Source organism: Pagrus pagrus, assembly GCF_965226575.1.
Source record: "Pagrus pagrus genome assembly, chromosome: 3".
Classification (NCBI taxonomy): Eukaryota; Metazoa; Chordata; class Actinopteri; order Spariformes; family Sparidae; genus Pagrus; species Pagrus pagrus.
The window spans coordinates 24998935-25026141 of record NC_140187.1 but is presented as its reverse complement, the minus strand read 5'-3'; the positions used below and the strand labels follow the sequence as shown (position 1 = coordinate 25026141).

At 42.1% G+C, this 27207-nt stretch overlaps 1 protein-coding gene across 1 annotated transcript; it reads right to left on the bottom strand.

Annotated features, from left to right (window-relative positions):
- Nucleotides 1–27091, bottom strand: atxn7 (ataxin 7). The gene is made up of 13 exons (XM_084346478.1): nt 26950–27091; nt 24162–24261; nt 20548–20763; nt 20282–20350; nt 14865–14969; nt 9086–9380; nt 7999–8342; nt 7707–7789; nt 5535–5815; nt 5240–5429; nt 4940–5061; nt 3696–4833; nt 1–2661 (listed from the first exon to the last, which is right to left on the bottom strand). Exons 3-13 carry the CDS (start codon nt 20753–20755, stop codon nt 2644–2646), a joined length of 2853 nt encoding a protein of 950 aa, XP_084202604.1. The 5' UTR covers nt 20756–20763; nt 24162–24261; nt 26950–27091; the 3' UTR covers nt 1–2643.
- Nucleotides 27092–27207: the final 116 nt, after the last annotated feature.

Sequence of the window (27207 nt, the reverse complement as noted above, 5' to 3'; positions counted from 1 at the left end):
TACAAAAGTGTTTCATAATGGGCAGCTGACAAGCTCAGGTTTTACCACATTTAGGGTTCATAGGCAGATTTAAAAGCAAACTCCTAAACACTTTTAACATTCAAGTAAGGTAAAACAACCCAAAGAATACTGTCTTCAAAACAGTCAGGGTGAAACAAATTCAGGCACTTTCTTAATTTGATATTTCTTTTAAAAGCTGCAAACTATTTCTTTAAAAGCTGTGATTCAAATTACTTGTTTGGCAACGATAATGCAAGCAGGTGGACTGTTTTGAAGTGTTCCTCTTCCTTGCAATGATTGCTTTAGTCCCTTCAGCCTTTTATAAAAGAAGAGCGTTAAGTGTTTCAATCATGAAATGTGTTTTAAGGTCTACAAAGTGGATGACTGAAGAGTCCGTGGAAACTGGTTAGACAACGGGCACAGCTTCAAGCCTGCAGGACAGTTCAGAATCACAGGCTAATTGGGTCATATATTAACTTCTTTTGTTGTGTTTGATTCATAGGCAACGGAAAATGTCTTGTAAAAGCACACGTGATTGAGACCTTGAAAAGTGAATAAAGGTATCCTCTGTCGGACAGACACATGCTACAGTGGCAACACTTCATCTTTGTTCCTTAAAGGTTTTCAGTACACGATTCATGAGATGCTTCAGCTTCTACATATAGGCGTATTGCATTATATAGACTTGGCAGTGAACCACTCTTAACTTTCCATTTCTTTTTTTTTCTTTACTAAATAAATAATTTTAAAATTGTACCAAAAAATTCAGCGTGTATGAAAAATGCCTGTGCAAAAATACATATTTCACTATGTACAATTCGTTAACAAAATATGTATTCTCAAATAGGGATACTTCAATATTGTTTGATACATAGGCTACAAGAAAAAAGCTAAATTAAGTTTCTGTTTTAAAAAAATTGTCTCCTCTACGTTTCCACACTATCTGACATCAGTGGAGGTTCCATAAATCAACAGGTGTTGCCAAAAGTTTAAATGTGTCCCGTGAAGCCATCTCCATGAATCTCGCACCATAAAACCCACTCGAGACAAAATAAGCAAACATCCCGAAGAGATGGGCAACTATTGCCTGATTTAAGACTCCATTTTGACAAAGGAATAGAGTATAATGCCTGGCTATCTGTTCTACTGTGACAAATCTTTTCTCAACACGCACCAACGTAGTGTTACGACGAGGCATTGGAACTTGTACACCCAGAGCATGGGTAGTGGTTAACTAACACACAGGAGGGACAATCAAACCCAAAGAAGACAGGTGACGTGCATAAAGTTTGCTCCAGTTAAGACGTACCATACCTGATTCCCTATGTAGGAAAAATAAACATTACAATTCACATCTGCCCACGACGGCTGTGGATTTCGCACAGCTGCGCGGGTTAAAAAGTAGGTAAGTTGTGGCAATAGCAATTACAGTTTGCACAGATTTTCTTCAGATCCACACAGGCAATGCACCATCACCGCTTCATGAGCGAGACTGCCCACCTTTTAGTTTTAAAATAAAAAGTAGTTGGCAAAGCTGGTATCAGCTTTTGGCTAGCTTTGTGGACAACTAAGCAGTGCCTGTGGAGAAAGTAGTTATTTAGTGCTGTTCACAGTTGGGGGTAGGTCTACTGTGGCGATCGTTTTGAGACAATGAAAAGATTCAGAAAATTAACAGGTGTCCTCGAGACCGAGCTTTCTCCTCTGACAAAAGATTCAATCGAATGGGCACATCAGGCATCCTTTTCACATTTGAGAGCACAACTGTCTCCACCACGTCTACAAAGACTCTTTGTAGTTCAGTGTAAAAAGCTCATAAGAAATCATAAAAAGGTAACACTTGCATAATTATTCTGGATAATAAAAGAATTGACCAGATCGTCCCTACGGGCCCCTTTCAGGCTACAGCGTGTAACCCGAGGTTACTAAACACGTCACCAGAGAGTCAGACTAGCGGAAAAGTGAAACAACAAGGTGATTGAGTGTTGTTTAAGGTGTTTGCAAGTAACAGTTTGCTGTTGCTCCTGCTCTCCTTCCAAAGGCTTCTGAGATCAGGCGCTGGGGGTGTAATTAAGTCGGAAATTCCAGTAGTCCAGCAGAATCTGACATGAGAAAAATACTCGTACACCCACGCACATTCGCACACTCATTCTAACAAACACGGAAGAGATCGGCTTGTTGTCTCCCCAGTTGCTCAGCGGCGTGACGGCTCGTCGCAGCAGCCCTTAACCTGAACCCGATGAGCTTTGAACCGCAGCTCAAGAGACCCATGGCTGTTGCTACTGTTCCAACCAGACAGGAAGACCTCTCAGAATACTGGGACGACACTCGGCGTGGGGGGTCCTTGGCTCGCTCATTAGACCCCTTGGCGCTCCACGCTATCCCGGTACAGTGCCACCGCCCTCCCTCCCCCCCCTACTTCTCACACACACAAAAACACACACACATGGCTTTGGGAGAAATAGTAAGGACCACATTGACTTCACTGGGCAGTCCAGATCATCTCCACCCTGAGGATTGTGGGAAGCTGAGAGTAATGTGGGTTTGATTTTAGAAGGCCTCGTGCAGTCCAGAGCGGTATGCGGACTGCTCCGGACTATTCCCCGTCCGCCTGCCGGGTCCATACACAGAAGCCGGACATCGCTGTCAGGGACGAGCCTTTGGCTGGAGGAGAGGGGGAAAAAGGTGGCTGTTTAGTAATGTGTCTGTATACAAAGCATTAAAGGTCCAGTGTGGGGGATTTAGTGGAATCTAGCAGTGAGGTTTCAAAAGAGTAATAAGTAAAGAGTAACTTATCACAACAATAATAACTGAACTGCAGCTTTGGAACAGAGCCTTCCTCGACAGTGTGTCATGTTGCTCACTTCATGTGTTTAGATAAGGACAGGAGATTTAAAAAAAAAAAAAGATCTAATATTGTTTTATATTCAAATTATATGTTTTTAATGCTGCATTTAACAAACACAATTACCCAATTACTCAATGGAAAACATTTTGACCTGTCACAGTGAGATTACCACAGGTGTAAACAATAAAATTAATTGTGGCAATTCTATTTAGCTGCCTCAGTTTCATGCTGTGACAGCGTCACACTGTCACGACTTACGTGGACAGCTGAATAGAACGGAGCCATTGTTAATGTTATTAGTAACACCTGTGCTTTTCCTACTACGAGGCATTAATGTGTCTGCGCTGTAAAGGCTCATGACGTGTTCACAGTCACACATTTTTGTCTGCAACTAATAATTTTTTATTATCAATCAATTCAATGATTATTTTTTGATTCACTGATTAGTCTATTAAGTGTCGAAAATGGTGAAAAATGCCAAACCCAACTTACAGCAGTTGACAGTTGACATCTTCGTTCAAACTGTTCCCGTCACCCAACGAACAGCCCAAAACCCCAAACTGTCCACTTGACAGTTATATCACACGAAGAAAAACCTCACATTCAGAGGCTGAAGACAGCGAAAGTTTGGTGTTTTTAATGGATAAATGAATTAAACTATAGTGGGCTTCAGACTTATCTCCTTTCACCTGACAAATCAATCAATTGTTCCAACAAGTATTCCACGTTTACTGACACATTTTCTGGGTAGCCCTTGTTTAATCACTCTCATGTACTGTGAGATGTAAAATTTAATGAGATTTTTGTGTCCCCTTTTATTGAAATGCATCTGGATTGGTACAAATCTCACCTGATGTAAATGGGAGTTGTTTGGTAGCCCTGGTGTCCCTGGAATGCTCCGCCCATGCTTCCCATGGATGTTGTTAATGGCAGGTGACTTGGCCACTTTGGGTCTACCTGGTCCTGGTCCCCCTCCTCCTCCGAGCCCTCCTGCCCCACTTCCACTATTAATGCCGCTGGAGGCAGGAGAGCCTTTGCGCTTCTTGCCTTCCAGGCGCCCTTCTGAGGAGTGGTGGCTGAAGCTGGTGTGGTGGTCGGATGAGGACTGGTGGTGGACAAAGGGCCCCAGGGAAAGGGTGGAGTCACTGCTGTTCATCATTACACTCATGCGCTTGATGGACTCGGCAGGGCTGCCCGAGGGAGGACCTCGTGCCGGCGGCCCTGAGGAGCCGCCTGCTGAACCTCCAGAAGGCTCGGCCTTGAGGCTAAGTGAGTTGGTCCGCACAGTGGGCCCACAGTTGAGCCCTACGCTGTGGACTCCGCTGTGAGAGGAGGATAATGACGATGAGGATGAAGGACCTAATGAGCCGTGGTGGTAGGTGCTCCCTGAGCTGCCGACATTTGCACAGTTCTTCTTGAAAGAGGAGGAGGAGGAAGAGTAGTTGGCATTAGAAGAGGAGGATTCAGAGGGGCCATGGGATGAAGCGAGAATAGAGCTGTTCTTCCTCTTCTTCCCCGAGCCTAAGCTAGTGCTGCTACTGTTACTGTTGGCTCCACTGTTGTTGGGGATGACGGGTGTGGAGGAGCCAGAGGAGATCTCCTTGGGCTTGAAGGACGATGACGACTTGGTAGTGCTGCTGCTGGAGGAACGGGACTTAAGAGCCCGGCCTGAGGCTAGGGAAGGAGCTGAAGAAGAGGAGGATGAGGACGAGTGGGCTGAAGGCATCTGCGGCGACGAAGACACTTGTCGGGCCTGCGTAATGCCGTAGGCCGGGTGCTCAGCCCCGCCCTGTGGGGAGCTGCGGGCATTTAAGGTGGTCCCATAGGAGAGCACAGACTTGCCCTCATAGGACTGGCTATAAGGAGTCTGGGGCAAGGTGGCAGGGGGGCCCAGGAAGCCTGACGAGGGAGTGCTACCATGGGAATTTGTGCTTGTCCTATGGGTAGGTGCAACAGAGGAGGAGTTCTCCAAGGCCAAGGGGATTTTCCTGCAACAAGGAGGAATATCATTCCTTAACTGTGACTGCAAGCAAGCTGACTATGAAAGAGAAGAAGGCTGATTATTATAATAAAAACTTAGTTAGACAGACTTACTTCCACATCTGAGAGTTGACGTGCTTGTCCATCATTGAGGTGAGGGCATATCGCACTCTGTCCCATCGCCGGTCAAACGAGTAACAGCTCCTCCCAAATAGTCGACTTCCAAACGTACAGTACTGGGAACACAGAGGGGGAACTGATCACCATCTTTTGGTACAAAACAACTATGAATTACACTTTACATTCATCACACAGAGAAGTTGGAAACAAGCATTGATTATCTTTTTAAAATCTTAAATCATGGTTTAACTACAGTACCAAAAGAGAAAGTAGTCTACAGCTGAGTGCACTTACAGCTGCCGGTCGAGGGTGATAACCTGAATAGTGACAATCCAGTTTGTCAGCGTTGTCCTCCCGCTCCTCGTTCTCTCCCTCGTCACTGGAGGGTCGGGAAAACCCATCGGGGGTAGTCTGGGGGTGGTGTGGTGACTCGTGGACTACTGCAGGGTCTCCAGGGGTACCACCGCCGTGACTGCTGTTTAGTCTGATGCACAGAAAGTGTGGTTGGTAATATGAACCTTAATCATAAAACTCACCACACACACACGTACAAACAAGAAAAAAAAACAAGATCTGGAGCAGGACGTACCGTGGAAGACCAGGGCTGTGAAATTTGGGCTTGCTGACTGGCAAAGGCTTAGTGGCGTCTGGGGCGGGTCCGTTTCCAAGAGCGACCTGGTGCGCGTCATGGGCAGCGGCAAGGTGGGAGGAGGGGTGTGGGTCCCTGAGAGAGGGGTTTTGCTGGGAATGGGGTGGGTGAGGGTCTCTCTCCCTCTCCCGTTCCCTTGCTCTGTTCTTGTGCTCCGCCAGCAGCGTGTCAAAGCGCTTCCTCCGCCCTGGCACCGCCCTCCGCTGGCTTAAGGAATGTGTCTGATGGGACAGTGGAGAGGTCAAAGGTCAGTAATATTGTGTACGTGTTCAGGTTTATGTGTTTCTTTGCTGAAAATGATCATAGCCATCTTCATATTCAACATTTTCTTTATTATCAACTGATCCCAAGCTCAACAGTGACAATGACTTGACTCAACCATAAGGTACTGTCTGTGAGTCCAAAGCTTAATACAGCTCATCCCCCTGTGCCAAAGAGCCCCATCGTTGTCCAACAACTATTACATATACGTTAATAAGCCACACTGATGCACTGGGGGATATGTTCCTTTGCTATAGTGGGTCGAACAGAGATACTGTATTTTATTTTGTCTAAATCTGTCTTGCTGCGAGAAACTAGGCCTGTGATGAATAATTCAACAGTTTTGAAATGTCATTCTTAATATGGAATTATAAATCAACCATCGAATACTGCACATTTGTTTTTTGTGCATGTCTACTAATCAAAAGACAGGCAACCACAACCCCCACTAATAATACTAATATAACTTATATTATACTATTTGTAGAATCCAGCGGGGGCTGTGTAAGACATAAAGACATCTCGTTTTCAGATGTCAAAAAAAACCTGACAGTTTTGATCAGTTGTTTCATTTAAGAAAACTGATTAAATAAAAATAGACTAACTTCTTTCAAGGCATATGACGACAGACATTTGACGATTCATTCAAAAACCTTAACAGAAGTTTTGAGTGTAAAACAATGGCAGAAACTAGTGCACCAAATTGCATCTGATTATAGTCCAACAAATATCTCTGAGTAACTCTTTCTAAAACCTACAGAGCCCAGCTGTCTTGAAGTTATTATTTATTATGTATTTAGTCAGAACAGAAATTAATATGGTTTTTGCTTAGTAATCAGTACATACATTCTAGGGCTGGACGATACAGCCTTTTAATAATATTGCAATATTTTCAGGCTAAATCATGCTACACAATATACTTAGCATTTTAATATTTTGAAATCTCCTCAAAAGCACTTCATAAATGCTAGGACTGGGCAACAAAATCAAATATCACAAAATGTATGATATAGTCTCATATCATGAGGTGTTTGTTTTGACTTGTGTAATCATTTGGTCACAATTGAAATCACCAAACAGAAGAATTCAATTTGTAGTTATGACAGCTCCTCCTACAAGTCTTCTCCACGGGGTGTGGATTTTTGGTTCAGACTGATAATATCTGTGCTGATTATTCAATTTGTTCAATATCTGTAGCAGTACGCACAAAAAAAAACCAAGAGTTTACTACCAGTTGTTGTGAGTATTGACAGTTTAGTCATCACCGCAACTGAACCAGAGAAAGAGAGACAGCTAACATTAGCTAAACCCCCTTCTTTCTGTAGCGCAGGATGACTAACATTGAGGCAGGAGCTGTGGCTGTGCAGGAGGAGCTAATGACTCAGCAGGTGTTGCACTAAAATGAAAGGAACATTGAGTGACTCGATGTTAGTTTAGTTCATCACCTGCTGAGTCACTGGCAGCTCCACTAGGTTCACTACATTCACACTCACAATAGATTATAGTGGAAACCAGTGCTAACATTAAAAAGCTAGGTTAGTTTCCAGTTTCTAAGTGAAAGCCAGTATAACTCGCTCGCTAGCCTCCACGTTCTGAGAGGAACACAAACTTAACCACAGGACGGTCCTTACATATGTTCTATGTTGTAAAGGGTTAGATGGATTCTTTGGGATTCCTCTTTTGAAAAAATGGAAAAGTATTACTATAGTTCGAGAGAATTAGAAACAACGAAATCCCCTTTAAGGATTCGGTCCTTTAATAGGATTTGTTAACAGTAAGAAAACTGTAGAGCTTCATAGTCTAAATAACATGCAGGCAACATTCAGAGGAGAAAGTGGAGAGACTGGTTACCTTGCATGTTAGGGATCTTGTGCATGGTTTCCGAGCTGTCATATCCACAACGCCACAGTGGATATCTGCATTGAACTCCCGTTCTGAAGGCATAGGAGAGGAGGGAGGGAGAGGAAAACTGTGACTGACATACACTGTGACAAATCACCTGGTCTGGTAACTTAACTGTAAGTTGTGTTATGTAAAATATTAGCCTCAGATGAAAGAATATGTTAAGACGTATGAGACAAAATACAGTAAACTGAATTCATGAATCAGACTGTAGTTCCCTCCTTTGCTGCCTCCAACTGACCTGTCACTTTCTTGTTAAGGTGGCGTCTGCTACTGGCACTGCTGCTGCTGTCCTGCTTCTTGTCTGAGAGGACTGAGAGGTGGCCCTTGCCGTTGGGAATCTGACCCGGGGCCAGTAATGGAGGCTTTGGTATGGAGGGACAGTTAAGGCCTGGTTTAAGGGCTGATGAGGAAGAGGAGGAGGAGGAGGAGGTGGTGATGGTGGTAGTGTTGGAGCTCACAGTGGTGCTAGAGGAGAATGTAGAGGAGGATGAGGTGGTGGCGGGGGCAGATGCGGCCTGCACCAGCTTAGCTGACGAGTCCACCCTCAGATGCATCTTCTCCACCTTGACAGCCGGGGTGAGGCTGGAAGAGAAGGTTACAGAGATGAAGAGGGCAGCAAGGAGGAAGCTGAGAGTTAGAAACACAGAGCCAGTGACGAAGGCATGGTAAGAGACAGATGTGTACGTATGGATGGGGCTGGGAGGACAAAGCATAAATCTAATATGATCCATCACTTATCAAAAGTTACAAGAAATAACAACAAGCTGTCACAATATAGTATTTCTCTCTGACAGATCCTGGTTGAAAGACATTTTGATTATATATTACATCACATTACAACTCTTCTTCTTTAAGATCGAAATGAGTAGAAACATATCAAACACAAGCTGACTCGAGACTAGCCAGAGTGGAGGAAATAAGATTATTAAAAAAAGAATTGAAATTGAAATAAAACTGTCCTGAACACTAGCTTTGAAGTCCAAACCAACAGGGGGCAGCACATTACCAGAGTAACAGCTAACTGCTGCTAACTGTAGCTGTCATTAGCTAGTCAGCTCAGTTATCCAAGCAGCTACAGGTCTAGACTTTGCGTCTCAGTGGCTGGTTTACATCAAGTGGCGCCCACATGAAGACCAGGAGCCGAGGTTTCCCAGCAGAATGTCACATTGTAACAAGATGATGATTGTCATTTACTTCAGCTGTCAGTGGTGTGAATGTTCTGGCTGATCGGTGTGCGTGTTCTTTACAAGTATATGTAAACTTTTGACCACGACTGTATATCGGCATATTGCACAACACTGCAAAAGTAACCCAGTGAACCGTACATCTTCTCCGGCTGGATCATCCTGAAGGGAGCAGGGGGGGGTCTGCGCTGAATGCCTGGTTGCTTCTCTTTGGCTGGTTTGAGGAGTTTGGGATTAGAGGAGGAGGAGGACGCAGAAGAGGAGGATAAGCTGGATCCAGCGGTGGGAGGTCGACCAAGGATGCCTCCACTCGCCACTCCAGCTACAGCCCCCGAGCCCAGCCCAGGCCCAAGTCCGCTGACACTGCTCCGGTTCCTGCCCGACACGGGGAAGGGCGAGGTGGAGGCTGGTTTGATGGCCGAACTGTGTCTTCTCTCTGGAGCAACAATAAAAACCAAGGTGGCATTTAAACATAATAGTTGACTCAATTAGATGATTAGAATTAAGCATCACAAAGACTTTATCAAGAGACTAGCTTATATGAGTAAATGAGGCTAAAATTGGGCCATGAGTCAGGAGAAAAACCCGGACACACCGGAACACAGTCATCTTCCCCTGACAGTAGTGAGCAGGCTACCTTGACAACAAAAAAGCAGCATTTGTGATTCATGCCAACTCAGCCTGAAATAGAAACAGCCAACAGGTCAAAAGCTTAATTTCCTGCCTGAGCTTCTTCGAACAGCTACTGCACAAACTGATAAAAGGCAGTATGACAGCAGAAAAGATTGTTGTGGATGGAGAGACAAAAATAGAAGAGAGGGAGAAGAAAAAAATGTTGATCACAAACAGCTTGCGTCCAAAACTAAATATCTTTTCCTCTGAGGAAAATTTAAGTGCAGCATGGTTTCCCAACATCATCAAACCTTGGTCTCTGGAGTGTGCTCCCACAATAAGCTCAGAAGGCTTTGACTTTTCAAAGAAGGCTCTCATCACTTGCTATTTTTAGCAACGGCATACAACAATGAAATAGCACACTCAAAATAATTTCATTGACATTTCCACCGCTGTTCCACAACAGAGCCAGTTAATCACAACACAGACTCATTACAGAGAGTCTAGAGTTGATTAGTTGCTACAGCAGAAACTAAGGTTTCATGATATTGGAAAAAAATAAAATTTCTATGTTTTGTTTTACTGTTATATATATATTGCATTAAGAAAAAATATAGACATATTCACCATGTAACTTGAAAAGAATTAAAGTGATATATTTCTAGTATGTATTAAGTATGAAATAGCTCTATATTCCAACAGTAATCACTTACATAGAGCGTTAGGTCAGTAACACATGTCTCTCCTGCTGCTGCTCATGCAGCAAAAGAGAAAATACATTTTCAGGTATCCATGCCCACTTTATCCAATCAGGACGGAGAACTCCATAAAGAGGCGGTCCTGTCTGCTCGTGAGCGTGCAGAGAGCAGGAGCCTCCTGTGTGCGCAACTTACTTCTGGGCGATATGGCCTTTAAATTACATTGCAATATTTTTAGGCTGTATCGTGATGCACACAAAAAATCTCCTCAAAAGCACTTCATAAATGCTAGGACTTGGCAATAAAATCAATATTAAGAAAACATTTTTGACCAAATATCTCAATATTAATATTTTAGGGATGACTATTTGTACTTTGACAAAATATTAACACCATGAGATGTTTGATGAATAATCATCAGTAATGTGGATATAATAACTAAGTGGCTAAAGGCAAGTATTAGAAAAAGTAGAACAAGTCTGGTAAGTTCAGAAGATGACAACACTTATGCCATACCGTGATGTCAAGATATCCAAAATCTAAGACAATATATAGTTTCATATCCAATATCAATAAAATTCCGCTCTATTGCCCAGCCCTACTGCGACTTGCACTCAAGTCCTTGGCAAGAGAGCAGCTCCCTAACAAATAAACTGGGCCTCCGGGGTTACAGGGCGGTCAAACAGACTCTGACCATAAGTGGAGAGAGAGAGGTGTCCGCCGCTGAGCTGAGGAGACTAAAGGTTAACATGACCCCTCCTGTTGTCAACAGTTTTGCACATGAGCAAAACAGCCGAAGAACAAGGAGGGAAAAAAACTGCAAACATGAATGTATGAGGATACAGCCTCGGGACAGGAGCACTGACAAGTCTGGATAGAAAATGTCTGTCAGCCGCTAGCTACCATGATGCGGTGTGGGCCTGCTTCGCTAACCTTTTACTGGGCTAACTCCATGGTGTAGCAGGGAACTGGGCCGTAGGCCAAAGCTCAGTCTCAGCAGGTGATCTGCAAACAAGCTTGTTGCTGCAGAAACAGTGGAGGAGATACTACACACATGCACGCACAGGGCTGCCACTCCCTCAGCCCCCAACACACACAAAAACACACCGTCTTTCTTCCAATTTCCCTTTTAAGGGAGAAAAAAAAAAAAAGCTTTTAAGAGTGCCCTCTTCTCACCTCAGGGCCTCTCTCTACACGCCCATTCACAACACACTCCAGATATCCTCCCTCCCCCTTCTTAGCAGCCTCTCTTTCTTTCTTTCCCTCCCTCCCTTGTCCTGTCCCAGTCACGGTCAACAGCACACCCTGCACACAAACTCACACCAGGAAACCCCAGCGTGACACTAACAGCACTAACACAGAGGACAGAGAGCCAACACCAGCAGCAGTGGGAGAGGAAGAAAGGAGGACTCGAGAAAAATGTGGGGAAACAACAGACACGAGTAATAGGAGGAGCCTTAATATCCTATTTCACACAATCAAACAGTTGGCTCAGTGCTGAGGGGAATCCCTGACTGTGTGAGCGAGAGACAAACACCGACGTACAAGTGTGACGGCCTTACTACCGTCTCCACAAGCTCAGTCCGCTAACAATATTAACTTTGTCCTTCTTGTAAAATTAATAGATACACTACGCTTAGATTCCTCACTATTCAAGCTCAAGGTGCGTGTTCCAATAAAGTGTTTGCTCAGCCAAGGCCGTGCCTGAAAGTCTTTGTTCGCAGGTTCACAAATGAATGCAAAAAACGGCAGCCGATGCTTGCAGCTTCCCATTCTGCGGTGTGTGTCACCCCTGCTGGGATCAGCCCGAGCCGAGAAGCACAAACACCTAACGGGAGACAGATGGGCTCAAAGAAGCACGCAAAAATCATATTGAGACCATCTCGATGATGGTGCTGAGATCAGTGCCTTTGCCCCGTGTTAACGCCGCATGGGGTCTTCCTATAATGACAGCAGAGGGAGGAAGCCGGGAGCAAAATCACAGCAAGAGCACACCCACTCCGTATGACCACGTATAGTAGCATAGCCACCGAATTTCACTTGGATTTAGACTGCTCCTGTGTGGAGCTTACACTATTAGTCAGCCAACTATACTAATAATCTATTACTTGAGTCATTCATTGTAAAAATGCAGAAATATTCTCTAGTTCCAGCTTCTCAAATATGAGGATTTGCTGCTTTTCATATCACATTTAACAGACAATCTTTGGGTTTTAGACTGTTGGTCACACTCGAAAACATTATTGTCTGATTAGTAAATTAATGAAAATAATCATTAATTGCAGCCAAATTCTGGTGTTTTTACGACTTCTACATTAATGGGAGTCAAGTGAGCCACAATTAAATCCATACAAGCATTCAGTAATGCACAGGTGATGGTGAACAATTATAGTTATTAGAGATGCATCAATCTGATCCACAGAGATTGGATCAGTTGCAATGATCGAGTGCATTTCATCAACAGTATCATCATTAGATTTAGCTTTGACGCTAAATACAATAACATGCTGAATGAATTCAATCATGGCTGGACGCCGACTCAGTTTTCAGTGCCACATCAGTCTCTGGACCATCATTTTGTTGGACTCCAGGGATGTGCACATGCGAGTCAAGTGGAACTTAGAACTTTCACTGGTTGCACGGGTGCACCTGAAATGTATCAGGTCTGATTATGCTCTATAGTATTTAGTATTTATTTTTTTATAATATCCCAAAAATATTTTAGATTCATTTATTTATTTGAGTTCAAGTACAATAAGACTTTACAATCACTTATATAATATGTTAACAAATAAAATTAAAATGTATTATTGGGTGCACCTATAATATGTGCTGGTACACCTAAATGAAAAAGTTAGGCGCGCCAGTGCTACCAGAGTAAAAGGTCAGCCTGGAGCCTGCATTATTATTCACTGTGCACAATGTATCAGACTGGTAGTCTGTATTGGTAGATAACCTGGGCTTGGCAGCAGAAACTGCTATGCTATGGAGCATCTCTAATAATTATTTAGTATCAACTAGAGCTGCAATTAGAAAATTGGTTGCCAACACTTTTGATAATTGATTAAATCACTCAGCCATTTTTCAAGCAAAATTGTCAAACATTTGTCAAACATCTTTGTCATTTATGAAAATGAATGAAGAGTCTTTGGGTTGATATTATTATTATTTGATTATTTGAATAACTGTGAAAATAACTGATCATGAAAGCAATCGTTAGCTGCAACCCTAGCAGCTCACAGAATACAGACATCATGCTCATGTAACATTATGAATCATCAATGCATGGTTGAAAATACAAATGCCTATACACAGCTATTATCCACCGTTAAACCACTGTTCATTTCGGATGCTTATACTCATATCAGAGCGTGCACAGTAGCTGCCTGTTAAAGATGTACCGCGGCCACCTGCTGGGATGTTGTCAGTACGGTTTTATTTCATAGACACTCTAATCCCCTCCAGTGTTTGGCTCCTTCTCATTCAAAATCCCCCAGACAACTCTACTGAATGCTGTAGTTAATAAGCAATAGTGTGCTCCAGACAGTCTTGTATCAGTCTACATTGTTTAACATTGTGGGAGGAGTCCTCTCTTTGAGTGATGTTGACACAGTAACAAGGACAGGTCCTCTTGGAGCCATGTGCTGTTATACCTCCCTCTTGTGGCTGACCTTGACAACTGCAATTGCTGTCACACTTCATGGAGAACACACTGACAAAAATTGAGTGACTACAACTCAGTACACATTTAGGGCATCGAAGAACCAGGTTATAGGAAGACAATGTTGTCAGAAATTTCAAATGTTGAGAGTGTAGGATGGGACTAAGCCGATGCTAATAAGGAGGCCACATGAATAAAAAAAAAAAATCATTTGGTTTTGAGTGCCTAGGACTTTTTGCTGAAGTATCGAGGTGTTTGTTTTTTTAGGAGTACTGAATCAAAGTCTAAAGTACTGGTATCATGACATGGTAAGGTTTCCCTTCCTGAACATTCCAAGGAAATTAGTTTGGGAATGAACGAACAGTTTATTTCTTCCAGCGACTGTGGGCGTTTGCGAACTCACTGTGAAAACTGTCAAGTCTAACGAGATCCACTGTGACGCAGTCACTATATTCACAGATCTATAATTCATCCATTTACTTAAGCACTTGTCAGATGTACAGCTTTAGCACTGAGAAGCGGAAATCCGTGCACGGAAAGGCGCATTCACACATCCCTAAATATTAACAGAGGCAGAAATCTGATATGTGCGTGTTAAAAAAAAATACATTACTGCGAAGAACCAGAGAGCCACATCAAATATTAACAGGGGAATTGTAAACACACACAAGTGAGACAGTGAGTTAAATAAATAAATAAATCAAAGTCTGTGGCGTCCCTTCTCGGGTTACTGTGTGGAGAAGGAAAAGTGGTGGAGGAATACAAAGTCGGAAGGAGAAGTAATATCACACTCTGTGTTAACGTGTGAAGCATCAGCACCAGCCCTAAAGTGGTGTACGGTTCCCTTAAGTGAAAACTACTTTGTTACTTCCTTTTTTGTACTGGGTTATCTTTACAACTCAGAAACTGACTGCATATTTGCATGTGTGTGCATGTGCATGACACTTACCGTAATGTGCTTGGAAGGCTTGGGGCTTGACTACCTGGCCGCAGTGGCTGCACATCACCAGGTAGAAGTCGTCCTGTGCGGGACACTGGCCAAATATGGGCATGTCTGTGCAGAGGGGAAGAATCAACCACACAGGACACAAGTCAAGGAGGGGCAAATAAAACAGACCGGTTGGCAACACACTCTGACTCTACATCGAAATGTCCATCACTTGTCGTAAGAACACTGTCACAGCTCAAAATCTGGGGATTTCCTGGCTAAAATTCAGACATCATAGCGCTGCAAAACACACGCATGAAAACACGCAACCAAATTAAGAATATTAAAAATAACTGAAGTGTTCACTCAAGGTAACCTGACACATGCTAATACATATCTCTCCCAGCACTAGGCCACATTCATCACAGGGAACAGTGATAAGAAGCAGGAAAAGTGCCGAGCCAGTAATTCAAAGGTTACCTGCTGTCAAAGAATTAACGTCTCTCCAACATATAAACAAACACAGCACATACAAGATGTATGAGTGGGGACTATTTGTGACTTCAAATCAAGCAAGAACTCTCATCAAGGAATAATGTTCATTATGATTTAGCTCTGTATTGTTGTTCTCCTGGGCACCGTCTCCTTCATGCTCTCTGTCTTAATTCAATGATTGAAAGGATTTTCACAACAATGAGCTGCAACTCTTGATTACTGATTAATTGTCAGGGTAAAATTTGCTAAACACTCTCTAGTTCCAGTTTGTTAATAGTTAAGATTTGCTGCTTTTACTATTTTTATGTGATAGTAATCTGAACATCTGTGGAGTTTGGATGGTTTTCATGACATTCTGTCAGGTTAGAAAAGGTGTATATCACAGTGAGATGCACAGAAAAGTTTAATATCCATAGCATTAAAATAAACCAATCCAGTACGCTGGTCACGTTCTCCAGAGCCAGGACTCGTCTAAAAGCCAGTTCATGTTTGAAATAAGAAGACGTTGTGGAGTGATGGAGTACACTTACAGCAGCGCCGCACCTCTCTCTAGGATTAACTACAATTAAAATGGAAAAAATGTCTGATTTCAGTGTTTTTTCCTCTTTCTGGGTGATGTAAAGATGGGAATTTTCTGCTAGTGCCACTAAAGCAGTACAACTTTCGGGCGCAGAATCGCAAAATGCACAGAAAGTGTGATTGTCTGCAGCTCCTGCGTCTCTAGCCAACCAATAGTACTCACCAAGCCTCACGCTTCACAAGCCACTCTGAGGCAAAATCAGAGGGAAGTGCCGCTCCTCACATGAATGTGATCAAAATTTACCCTGGCGCAGAAAACCAGAAACCACCTAATTAAGGGGGCTAATTAAGAGATTGCCTTGGGCGGTATGATGCGATGAGTAGAAGATGCGATACAAGAGGAGAGAAGTGGAGCCCCTCTTGGATATGTACTCCACCAGGGCCGTCAAGGGTTCTCAAAAGATCACTGGCCAAGTCTGGGCGGGATGAGGGCCATTAAGCAAAGGCTGTATAAAAAGGCCCTACCTGGCGGGTTCCCTCTCAGGGAGGTCAGTGGCAGTCTTGTGTGGATGAATTGACAAGCCTGATGCTACTTAATGCGTGTCAATTGTCTGAAGCCACTCTGCTAAGTGTCTCCTTCAACAGCACTGGAGCGAAAAGACTTATTTTCACAGTGACTGGGGTCTGCCACACAGAAAAGACAAACGTCTTCACTTAATGGACAAAGGCATGTAAATTATATAGAGCCTGAGTAGGGTAGCACACTGCAGAGTAGTCAGACCCTTGCTCGTGCACATCAGCAAAGAAGTACTCAATGGTTGCCACTTGCAGAAGCACAAGCCATTAAAGCAGTAGTTGGAAGCTGGCCTGGAAGTTCTGGGTAACCTTTCGGTTCCACATGTCTGTTCTCATCCAATTCCCTCTATGAGCCATTGCCTGTACCTCTAGCAAATTGGAGTTATAATAAGAGAGCATATATTTGCTAAATCAATATCTTCCCATGTATTCTCCATTAAAACTCCACCTTCTCTCAGACCCTTTATTGAAACAGGCCAACTACATTTCCTTGCTGGATCAATAGCAAGGTCAAACGGGACTCATTCCCAAACTGCCGCTGTTGTTCACTTGGAGCGTTCTGCAAAAGGGGTTGCTCGACTATAAAAGCAGCCCGGCTAGATTGCCTTGCCACTCTGCATTCAACGGGCTGGCACCTACTGATCCGTACCGCTAAAATGGCCCAACGTGAAGAAAGATCTAACGCCACCGTGTTTTTGCCCCGTTCTCTCCATTTTCTTCCTGTGCAAGTAGGAGATGAAAAGGATAGAGAGAGAGAGAGAGAGAGAGAGAGAGAGAGAGAGCGAGAGAGCGAGAGAGGGAAAGGAAGTACTGGTAGAGGAGAAAGAAGAGACAGAACAACCGAGCAAAGCCAAGAAAGGAGCACAACGGAGAAAAACAAAAAAAAACACGGCGAGAAACAGAGCAGAGAAGCGGGCTGAGGCCTCAGCAAGACAAAGAGAGAGTGAGCGGAGGACCTGAGCTGGAGGAGGATGAAGAGAGCCTGTGAGCACGAGACAGAGGAAGAGACTGAGAGTCCAGTTAATTTCAGCATCCTCATCCGTGGCAGTGATGAACGATCTAGGTGGAGCAGTAGCAGCTCTTGGCTGCCTCTGGAGCGGCACACATGCTGGCTGAATCTGACCTGTGGCTGACACTGGCACTACATTTCCCAGCTTCCCTGACTGTGACAGTGCCACTGTAAGATTCATAAAAAGCCAGACAGATGAGTGGATTCATCGGTCATTAAGTGCTATACATTTTTACAATGTGTTAGTCATCTATGTGTGTTAGAATGGCCGTTACACCACAGGAGGAATCTGGTGGTGAGTCATGGCGGAGAGGTGTAGTCATCCACTTGTAATACCCCTACTAAACACACACACACACACACACAAAATCACATTCAAGTATGAACACACACTTGCTGCCATGAGCAGCATGTGTTGATCAGCCCCATGACACAAACAACAGTCACTGACAGACGCTGCTACATGACAGAGACATGTTGAATACCAGTTTCATGTCAAATGACAGCCTTGGATTTAAATGATCATTCTGCCTTCTCCCCAAAATTAATTTCTTGACCCAGAGATACAAAATAATCTCATCCGCTTTTGTGGGGCATCTCTTCAGCACACAGCTGACAACATCTCTGTAGGTCAGCCACCATCTCAGTGTTATGTATCCCACAACATGTTATTGTTGTATGGACATTGTGCAATGGTCTTGGAGTATATACACAGGCCATATTGTTGACAAATGCAAATGCAACATTAGATAAGTGCCCGTCAAGTAGCCTGCAATTAACCCTTCATACATCACAGCAACATGTGGAGAGAAAAAAGGAACTAAATCTTCTGGACACACACTGATGACATCATAAGTGTGGGCCAGAACCGTGTGACCAAAACAAAATGTGCCATCTGTCCTGATAGTCCTCATTGAGGTATAACTTCAGACAGATACACATGAATGAAAACCAGACAGTCATTCCAACATGTGTGTGCCTCCAAAACGTCAGGACAAATCAGTGCCCAAAGGTGTTCTACATCAAGTGTCACCCAATTCAGAAAATTGTCAAATTCTGTGACAATTATTCGCACCACAGTGATCTCTTTGTAGTTGGCTGTAGAATTAATGATGGTGTTGAGTATCTGGAGATGATCCGCATGGTTTTTGCTTAATTAGTGCCATTTTTCTCTGCCAAATTATACCCACAAATAGAATTTTCAGAAAAGGAAACAACAGAGAATGCACTAATTTCCTCTCTAAACTTAGCTCTGCAATAGAGATCAAAGAAACAACAGACATATCTTAATCTTGGTGTCCTAGCAGCTGCGATGACCGTCCTTTAACGGCAAGGTCACATTTGGCACGTCCTGCTCATGTGTCCTTGAGCGACAGATAAAAAATTATTTCTCTAAAGTTATTAAGAGTAGCTGTGGGTGTGTTGCTGAAACGCATAAAATGCTAAACAAACAAACCATCTCTGTGAATGTGTGCTTTTAAGAACTCTTTAGGACAGAGCACAACATTAGTGAAACCTTTCATTAGACGAGCTGGGCTTCAAACTACAATCACTGTATGACTTTAGTCGAGAGTTCATTCATCCTTCATTCATTCAATTCTGAGTTAGACAAACAAGTTAGCATTCAACTCGTGCTGTCAACTTGCTGAAAAATGGTTCAGGACTGTCCATTCATAATCACAAAAGATGCCATTTTCTTGTTACAACAATTTACCTTTGTGGTGAGGCTCGGTCTAAATCCAGGCCCGCCAGCAGGGCAAATCAGCTAATGCTTATCAAGGTGTTTCCAAAAATAAAATTAAAGCACAAACTGCTCTGAAACATCACTCTGTGCCTCAGAAGCCAGATGATTAGACAAAGCCGTTTTTATTACAGATGTCAGATGATGTCGTTTCTTTTCATTCTGCTGCGACTGAACCTTTTTCCTGTAACTGCCTGATATAAAATGAATAAATAGCAGCTGTTACTGAACCTTTTTTAGTGAGGAACATAATCATCCTATCATTTTGTTATCAGAGTAGTCTGGTTGAGATGGCAGACTTCAGAGTTCACTTTTATCAAACCTGAATAAATCAGAGATCTATAGGACATCCTGGTCGGTGGGCAAGTGCCTCGACAGACATAAAAAAGTTTTCCTGAATTTTGCGTTTTGATAAATTTGCAACAATATTTATCTAATGTTTTGCTAACAAAAAAAATCCTGTTAGTCATATTTTGTCTTAAAGCAGTGTGACAAATCAGAGCAAGCCACATCTTAACTTCATATCATTTGAATAGATCTATGACTCAGAGGACGCTTTGACAAAAAGTCCCAACCGCTGATATAACAGTGACATTTTAATTTATAGCTTCTAGTTTTCAGAAAGTCCCTACTAATTAAACTTATGCAATATTTGATCGCTTAATATTATTCAGGCAACAAGCATTTCAGATAAAGGTGAGAAATGAATTATGGTGGAAGGGTTCAGATGTAAAATGGCAGAAATGTGGATGCTGAATGACAAAGTCCATTAAATGCATCCTCTCAACACACAATGTGTCATTGTTATGACTATGTTTGGGCCTATACACAACTACAGCGAGTCTAAGTTGTGAAGCGTTAAGTTATTGTAGGGCCAGATGCAAATGTCAACTAACACACGAATAAGAGACACATGTTTCAGCTGTTATATCCGGTTGTCCGGTATATTCGTGATGCGCATGATTCACAGCAGGTTTACATTTCGGCCGAACGACGCGTGTAAAGTGTTTGAATCCATGTGTGTGTGTATGTGTGCAAACCTCCAGAACCAAAATACACCTTTGGCCCTAGGGAGAGAGAGAGAAAAAACACACTCACCTTCTCTGCACAAACGCATGGCTTCTCGATTTTTCCCGAAGTCTTTGAAACTTTCCTCCGAATCAGCACCTGAAAATGAGGCGATCCGACACACAGACAAATAAATAGTTGCACTTGCTTGCCTGCCCGTGCTGTTGCTACCAGTAGCGTTTCTTCATATTCCACCAAAAACTGCATGCAATCGGCCAAAAAAAAGGGGACAGGACTGGCAACTGTCGCGCTCCACCTCGCTTCCTCGCGCACATTCGGGACGCTGGGGAACTCACCGTCGTTGCCGTGGAGTTTGGCGGCGTCGACCCAGTTGCTCCAAGGCTGTCCCAGCATTATTTCTGGACTAGGCAATGATCTCCGCTCCGCAACAGTCGCCATTGCTGTGGAGCCTTCTCCCCGCTGGATCTGCTGCTGCTGCTTCAGCTGCTGCCTGGCCGCTCGGCGCTGCTCCCCCCTGACGTCATCCTCGGCCCTTTCCGACATTCTTTCCGCTACAATGTAACAACACAAGAGTCAGCGTTGGTCGCGCTCGGGATAGGAGGACTTTCTCACTGATTGACACGCGTGTTGTTTCAGCGCACCCGCCCCTCCAAAAAATAACACCCCCCCTCCTCCTCTGCGTGTGTGTTTGTGTGTGTGTGGCCACTTGACAAGCAACAAGTACGAAGCTTATACAACATATGATACATACCGAAGTGACTGGCAGTGTACCTGGAGGTCTATGGGCAGGCTAATTAGCCTTAGCTTTGTTCTCTTGTACACTTGGTGGTCCATGCTGCTAAACCTTGCTTTAAATATGTCATACACACACATACAGCTCTGATTCACCATATTATTATTATTATTATTATTATTATTATTATTATGATTATTATGATTATTATTATTATTTTGTTACATTCCATGATACGTGTAAATAAGTATGTCACTGTATACTACAGTTAAGCAGCAGATTTCCCTTCAGTACATTCTGTACAAACATAAAATTGGTTTACCAGCATGTAACTGCATGTCAGTGTTTTTGGCTAACTGCTTAATAGCTGCTTGTATTTTAGAATATTTACGCCGGAGTCATAAAAGTTCAGTCCCAGTTTCAACGTCCTGTGAATCGTCCAGATTGAATGAATAAAGTAACTGTCTTGACTGTGTGTTGTTCAATAAATAAGGATTTGATTGTGAGATTTTCCTTACATTTTTCCCCTATGCCTGCAAAACCGCTATGCTTTTTCAAATCCTGAACATCAGTAATATTCCATCAGCCATGAGAGGGCACAGCCAGAGACACCCCAAAACTTAACTTCACATGTTTGCGTGATCTTGCAATCATAGCAATACAAAAAAAGGATGGAAATGATTTGTTCATTATACAGTACAAACACACTGTTGGACAAGTGTGCATCATAACATTTTAAGATTTAGTGATCGGTACATAAACGTGTGGTGCCACACACTACAGCGTGATACTAGGCTGTGCATTAAGCTTTGCCTGTAGGCACTTGAATTGATGTAGGCCATCACACACAAGAATCTAGGAGAAACACATTTACAGATAAGTTGATTTGATCTTCATGGATGGTGTATCACTAACTGTTATTTTACCACATACACTAAATAAAGAAAAGAATAATGTGACACTTAATGAGATTCATGCGTGACTTTAACAGACTCCCTTGTGATTCCTTAACCTTTAGATGTGTAGTTATCCACAGCCAAGTTGTCTTTACTTTCACTTTCAAAATGAAATGAGTGTGAACATATTCAACGGACAAGTAAGAGAAGAACTGGAGGCTCTTTATGTTTGTCTAGCCACAGAGAACATTTAGTATGGAGACTGCTGTTTCTTGTAAACAAAGTAATACATTGACTGACCTGACTTACATATGGCATGACAAGATTTCTAGTCTTCGCCTGGAGCTGCTATTTTAAATGAATAATGGCGTAATTGCTTTAATGTAACTATTTTCTTTTCCATCTTATAATCATCAGAAATTCTTAAGACAACCATTAGAGAAACACAGACGGTTTCAGCTGTCTTCAGTGCTGTTTTTCTGATATCAAATGGGAAAAAAATCCTCCCAAGAAATTGCAGAAAAGTTGAATATATTCCTGTTTGCCATGTCTGAGGGGCACTGAGCAAAAATAACCTTGACCCTCTGTTGCTAGTTTCAAGTGGACAGTTCAGAAACTTGGCTTTGTCTTTAGACTAACATCAAGTTTATAAAATCAAATGTGCTTGTCCTGAAGATGTTGCCAGAGTCTAATAGTTAGTTAGTTATGTTTTATTTCCTTTAGTCTTTTAATATTTCATACACCTCACAGATTTCAAATGGCTCTTCTATACTAAATCAGTGGTATACACATCAGTGCAACTTATCAATTATTTGACGATGGACCAACCAGAAGTAGAGCTCCCAGAATGACACAAAACATTAACAGTATTTTTCAAGAGGAATGCAAACAAATCTTATTCCCCTGCAATGTGTAACTTACCCATTTAGCCACTGACACAAATCATAGGAGCCTGCGGACAATATTTTCTGGTATGGGTCTTCTTTTTTGTTCATTACCAGTCAATAAAACTACACTAGCAAATACATCTAACTTATGACATATCGATGCCTTAATATTCTTTAATCGTTATTAATAATTAAATCGTTGAAAGTAGAAGTGATTTTTGTTCTAAGATGCGACCAGAATTGTATTCGTTCTTCCCAAATTCTTAATCTTTCACAGATGAAACACAGGATTGCCTAAAAAAGCCCCTTTTAAACATGCAGTTGGTATCTGGTAGGTATTCTTCTGCAAAGTTTGTGACTTTTTCCTGACATGACATTTCTGTGTCCAGTATATGAACCAATCACTAGAGACTGAACATGACAGACTAGCAAGGTTAAGCTCAGCCATGAATGAAAATAAAGTCATTATCAACTCACCCTCATGCCAATTGAAAATCAGGTGAAGGTTTTTGTCCACAAAACACTCCTGGAGCTTCACAGCAAAAGCATTGTTGCAGCATTCTCATAAACAACTGAAGTAGATGAGGACTTGTTTTAAAATGTAAAAAAAGAAAAAAAAGCTGGAAAAATCCATTTCAAATCAATTTGGGATCTTTGGGGTTCCAAAGACCTGGATTATGCTGGACAAGCAGTATGGAGCCATTTTATGTTTTTTGTCCAGCCATTTATCTATACCTTAAACAAGTCCCCATCCACTTCAGTTGTTTAGGAGAATGATGGAACTATATTTTGCTGTGGAGCTCCAGAATTGTTTTGTGGACATGAAACTTTACTGGTCAGCGTGGAGTACATAATAACTGAATTTTCATTTTTTGGGAATTTATCCATTAATGACTCCTGCACAATAATAACATCTTGTAATTACATACTGTCTTTGTGTAACTTGTAATGCTAGGTGTTTGCTGAGGTGTTGGTGTTGTATTGGATTAGATTTCATTAAACCTGTATTTGTAATATTCATACAAAATCTAATAAACACATCCAACAAATACAAAAGTATACTTTGACTTCCATTAGCCTCAATAAGACAGGATCCAAACAAAAATGTAATATTAATGAAGAAGTAGAAATAGTTTTCTTTGCAGGACTGTTGTAATGGATTGCACTGCGTCTATTTCCCAAGTAAGTGAATGTATAACAATGTCAGAGAAACAAAGCGAGGACTTTTCCTTTAGCTGAATACATGAGCACAATAATAATAAAATTATTGTATTAAATCAGTAGAATATACGTGAGCACTGAAACTGAAAGCAAACATCACATGTAAACCAATAAAAGAGTCTTTTGGAAAGTCAAAGGCTTGTGCGTTCACTGAAAAATGAATATAAGATTGTAAATGAAGTGTAAAGGAATGAGTAGCTTTGAGATCTTACCTTGGCAAAATAAGAAAAAAAGGAACTAATTTTTAAATCAATCAGCCGATCCTCATCAGTTTGGGTGATCGCTGGCTGCCACACACACTGGAGAGGAAGTCTGGAGACACACACACACACACACACACACACACACACACACACACACACACACACACACACACACACACACACACACACACACACACACACACACGCACACATAGACAAGTTCAGAGAGAAGACAAGTCAGTATCAGGCTTTTTGTTTGGCTGTTCCTTGACAAAATTAATCATTGAATATTACATTACAAGACAATATCTGGCAGAGAACACTGTCTTCCCTTGTCATGCAGTTCTTTGCCACTGTGCAGTAATCCAATCTATTAAGCACCATCCCTAACCAGTGTTACTCGCCCGACAGTAACTCTTGCTAAAGACTGAGGTCATACCTTTTTATCATTGTTTTTATTGTCTTAACTGAGGCATATACATATTGTACTATATTCAAAGAGGAAGAATGAATTTAAGCAAAACACAAGCCCACACAATGGCAACTGTTGCGTATGAATTACAAGCTTTACTTTAGATTTATTCTAATTTGGATCATACTTCATTAAGGTGTAAGACAAAAATGTTTGCTGTAGCCTATTACAGCCCAGGAACACATTAGCAAACTTCAAACTCAGCAGCATTTCTTAAATTTAAATTAGGAAGTATTTTTGATGTGTGAACACAACTTGTTAAAGCATCAACTCACAGCAGACACTTTGACTTGTCACATTATAGCAGGTAAAGCTCAAGTGTAACTAAAACACTAATGATGTCTCTGCTCCATGCAGGCATGCCAGTAAGCCTGCCAAGTGAGCTTTTGTGCACAAATTCCATTTTACAAGTTTATCAAATAACCTTGAACAAAACCTTTTTTCACATGGAAAAGATTTTTTTTAAAAGTAACTGCTCCAAACACCTTTTTAGTCCGATATACAAATACTGATCGTGGGATGTCCCTCACCAGTAGCTTATGAATCTGCAAAATTGATGTGAAACAACAGATGAACATCGGCCATTAGATAAATTAATCTTCTTTGCTGATAGGCTGATAGCATTCCACATGTTTAGCCGATATATTGGTGCACCCCTAGTAATAATTAATGTAATGTCATAATGTGGAAGATATTTATGATCACCACATATTATGGCATACATAAACTGCAACGGTATAGATCCATATCTTCAGCCAGTGGACTGGTGCTCTCAGAAAAGCTCGGGAAGTGTAGATCAAAATCTTTAAAAGTAAACTCTATTGCTGCGCTTTTGCTTTTATTGGTATAAATTGGGTGAAATATCTGACATGTCCTATTCCTCCACTAAAGAGTATTACTTCTGCTTAATTAACCACTTCCAAGAATCCTTTTCAGGTCCTGCTTTACCTTTCTCACTAGTCACAAATCCTGTTCAATCATAGCTCACCCTGAAGTTTTAACTTGGCATTCACTAATAACTTTACAAATGCTTCATCCTATTGCAAAATGTATAGTGCCATCAGTACTGTCTTGACTTGTGGCACTACACATTAAAATGGCAGTTTCCTAACTTTTCACACCATACTGATATGAACATCATCACAGACCTTTAGAAACAAAACTCTGAACTTTAATGCAATAGTCACTCTTTCATATACCAATGTTTGTTGACAAAAATATGTTGCTATCTGGACATGGAACTGCCTATATGAGAGTAGGTAGTGAGATCAAAATGTGACAATTTACAACTACAAGCCTATATCAGAAATCACCAATAAAGAGGCTGGTGACAATTGTTGTTAAATAGTGTCAGTTCTGTAGATGAGGATAATGGGTGCGTTGAACACAATGTTTCAATATTATTAACAATTAAGGATTATTTTATATTATTCCTTTATCAAATATGGCACATACATGCAAATATCACCTAAAATAACGAACTGGCATTCAGTGTCATAAACTCTGGTCTGCTGTTCACTGCTCTTATCAAACAGAACTACTTTGGGAAATTGAGATCTGTCTTGTTTGGATTAACTGGATTAAATAATATTGTACAACCATAACAAGATATGAACATATTATCATGATGCAAATCCACTAAAAGTCAACAAAAGATCATATGGATTTGTCCCCCAGCCCTTGTACATGTGTACATACACCGACAGGGACATCAGAGTGAACGTATTTTATTCACTGTGACATTCCTCTTCCAAACAGTCTGATATCTTGCGATATAAACATGTCACTACTAGTATCTTAAGATGAATTACATTGAGTTTTGGGCCCTATAAAGACAGTATGTCAAAGGTCTTGATAGGCAAAATATAATAATGTGCCTTTTCTGTAGAAACGAAGCGCTTGTCATTGACAAGTAGGTTCACAACTTGACAGGACAACTAGGTTAGCTAACGTTAGCTAGCAGAGGCAGTCGAGAACCAGCAGTGTTATTGGCTAGCGTTGCTCCCCCCTCTACTACAAACTGACCACACTAACGTACATTAACATTTAAAAAAGAAAAGACAAACTAAACGTTAATGATTAATACGAAATGTGAAAAAAGACATAGTGCCTATCAGGAGTTATGTTATGAAAACAGGCTCCATCCAGTGTGGGTCAGTGACTGGTACAGCCGTTGCTAGAGAGCAGTGGAGGCTACATTAGCCTGCTAGCTGCTGAAGCCTGTAGCCAGCCATGACTAGCGTTAGCGAGGAGGCTGGCAGAAGGCTGACAGCACAGCAGAAGTCATTAGCAGTCGTCACGGATCGACAGTAACTTCATTCTTACCGAGCTCTGGACGCTGTAGACGTAAACGTGACACCAGGCAGATGTAAATCAACTGGATGCACTGGGCGAAGGAGACAGTAGACGGTGGGAAAGAGCGAGTGCAGTGCTCAGCCTCTGTGGAGGTCTTCACCTGGTGCTTCCATGTCTGTTTACCAGACTGCATTCTGGGACAGAGACGTCACTGCGCCAGGACGCACACGCACACTCGGACGAGTTAAAGCAGCTTCTCTACCATCAGAGTCTTTTTGACCTGCTATC

Excerpts from the sequence above, each read along its gene's own strand:
- atxn7 (XM_084346478.1), bottom strand. The coding sequence starts at position 20,755 with ATGTCGGAAAGGGCCGAGGATGACGTCAGGGGGGAGCAGCGCCGAGCG. Across the intron at positions 20,351-20,547 it reads CAAACTCCACGGCAACGACG|GTGCTGATTCGGAGGAAAGT; the intron begins GTGAGTTCCCCA and ends CCTCATTTTCAG. Across the intron at positions 5,816-7,706 it reads CAAGATCCCTAACATGCAAG|ACACATTCCTTAAGCCAGCG; the intron begins GTAACCAGTCTC and ends CTGTCCCATCAG.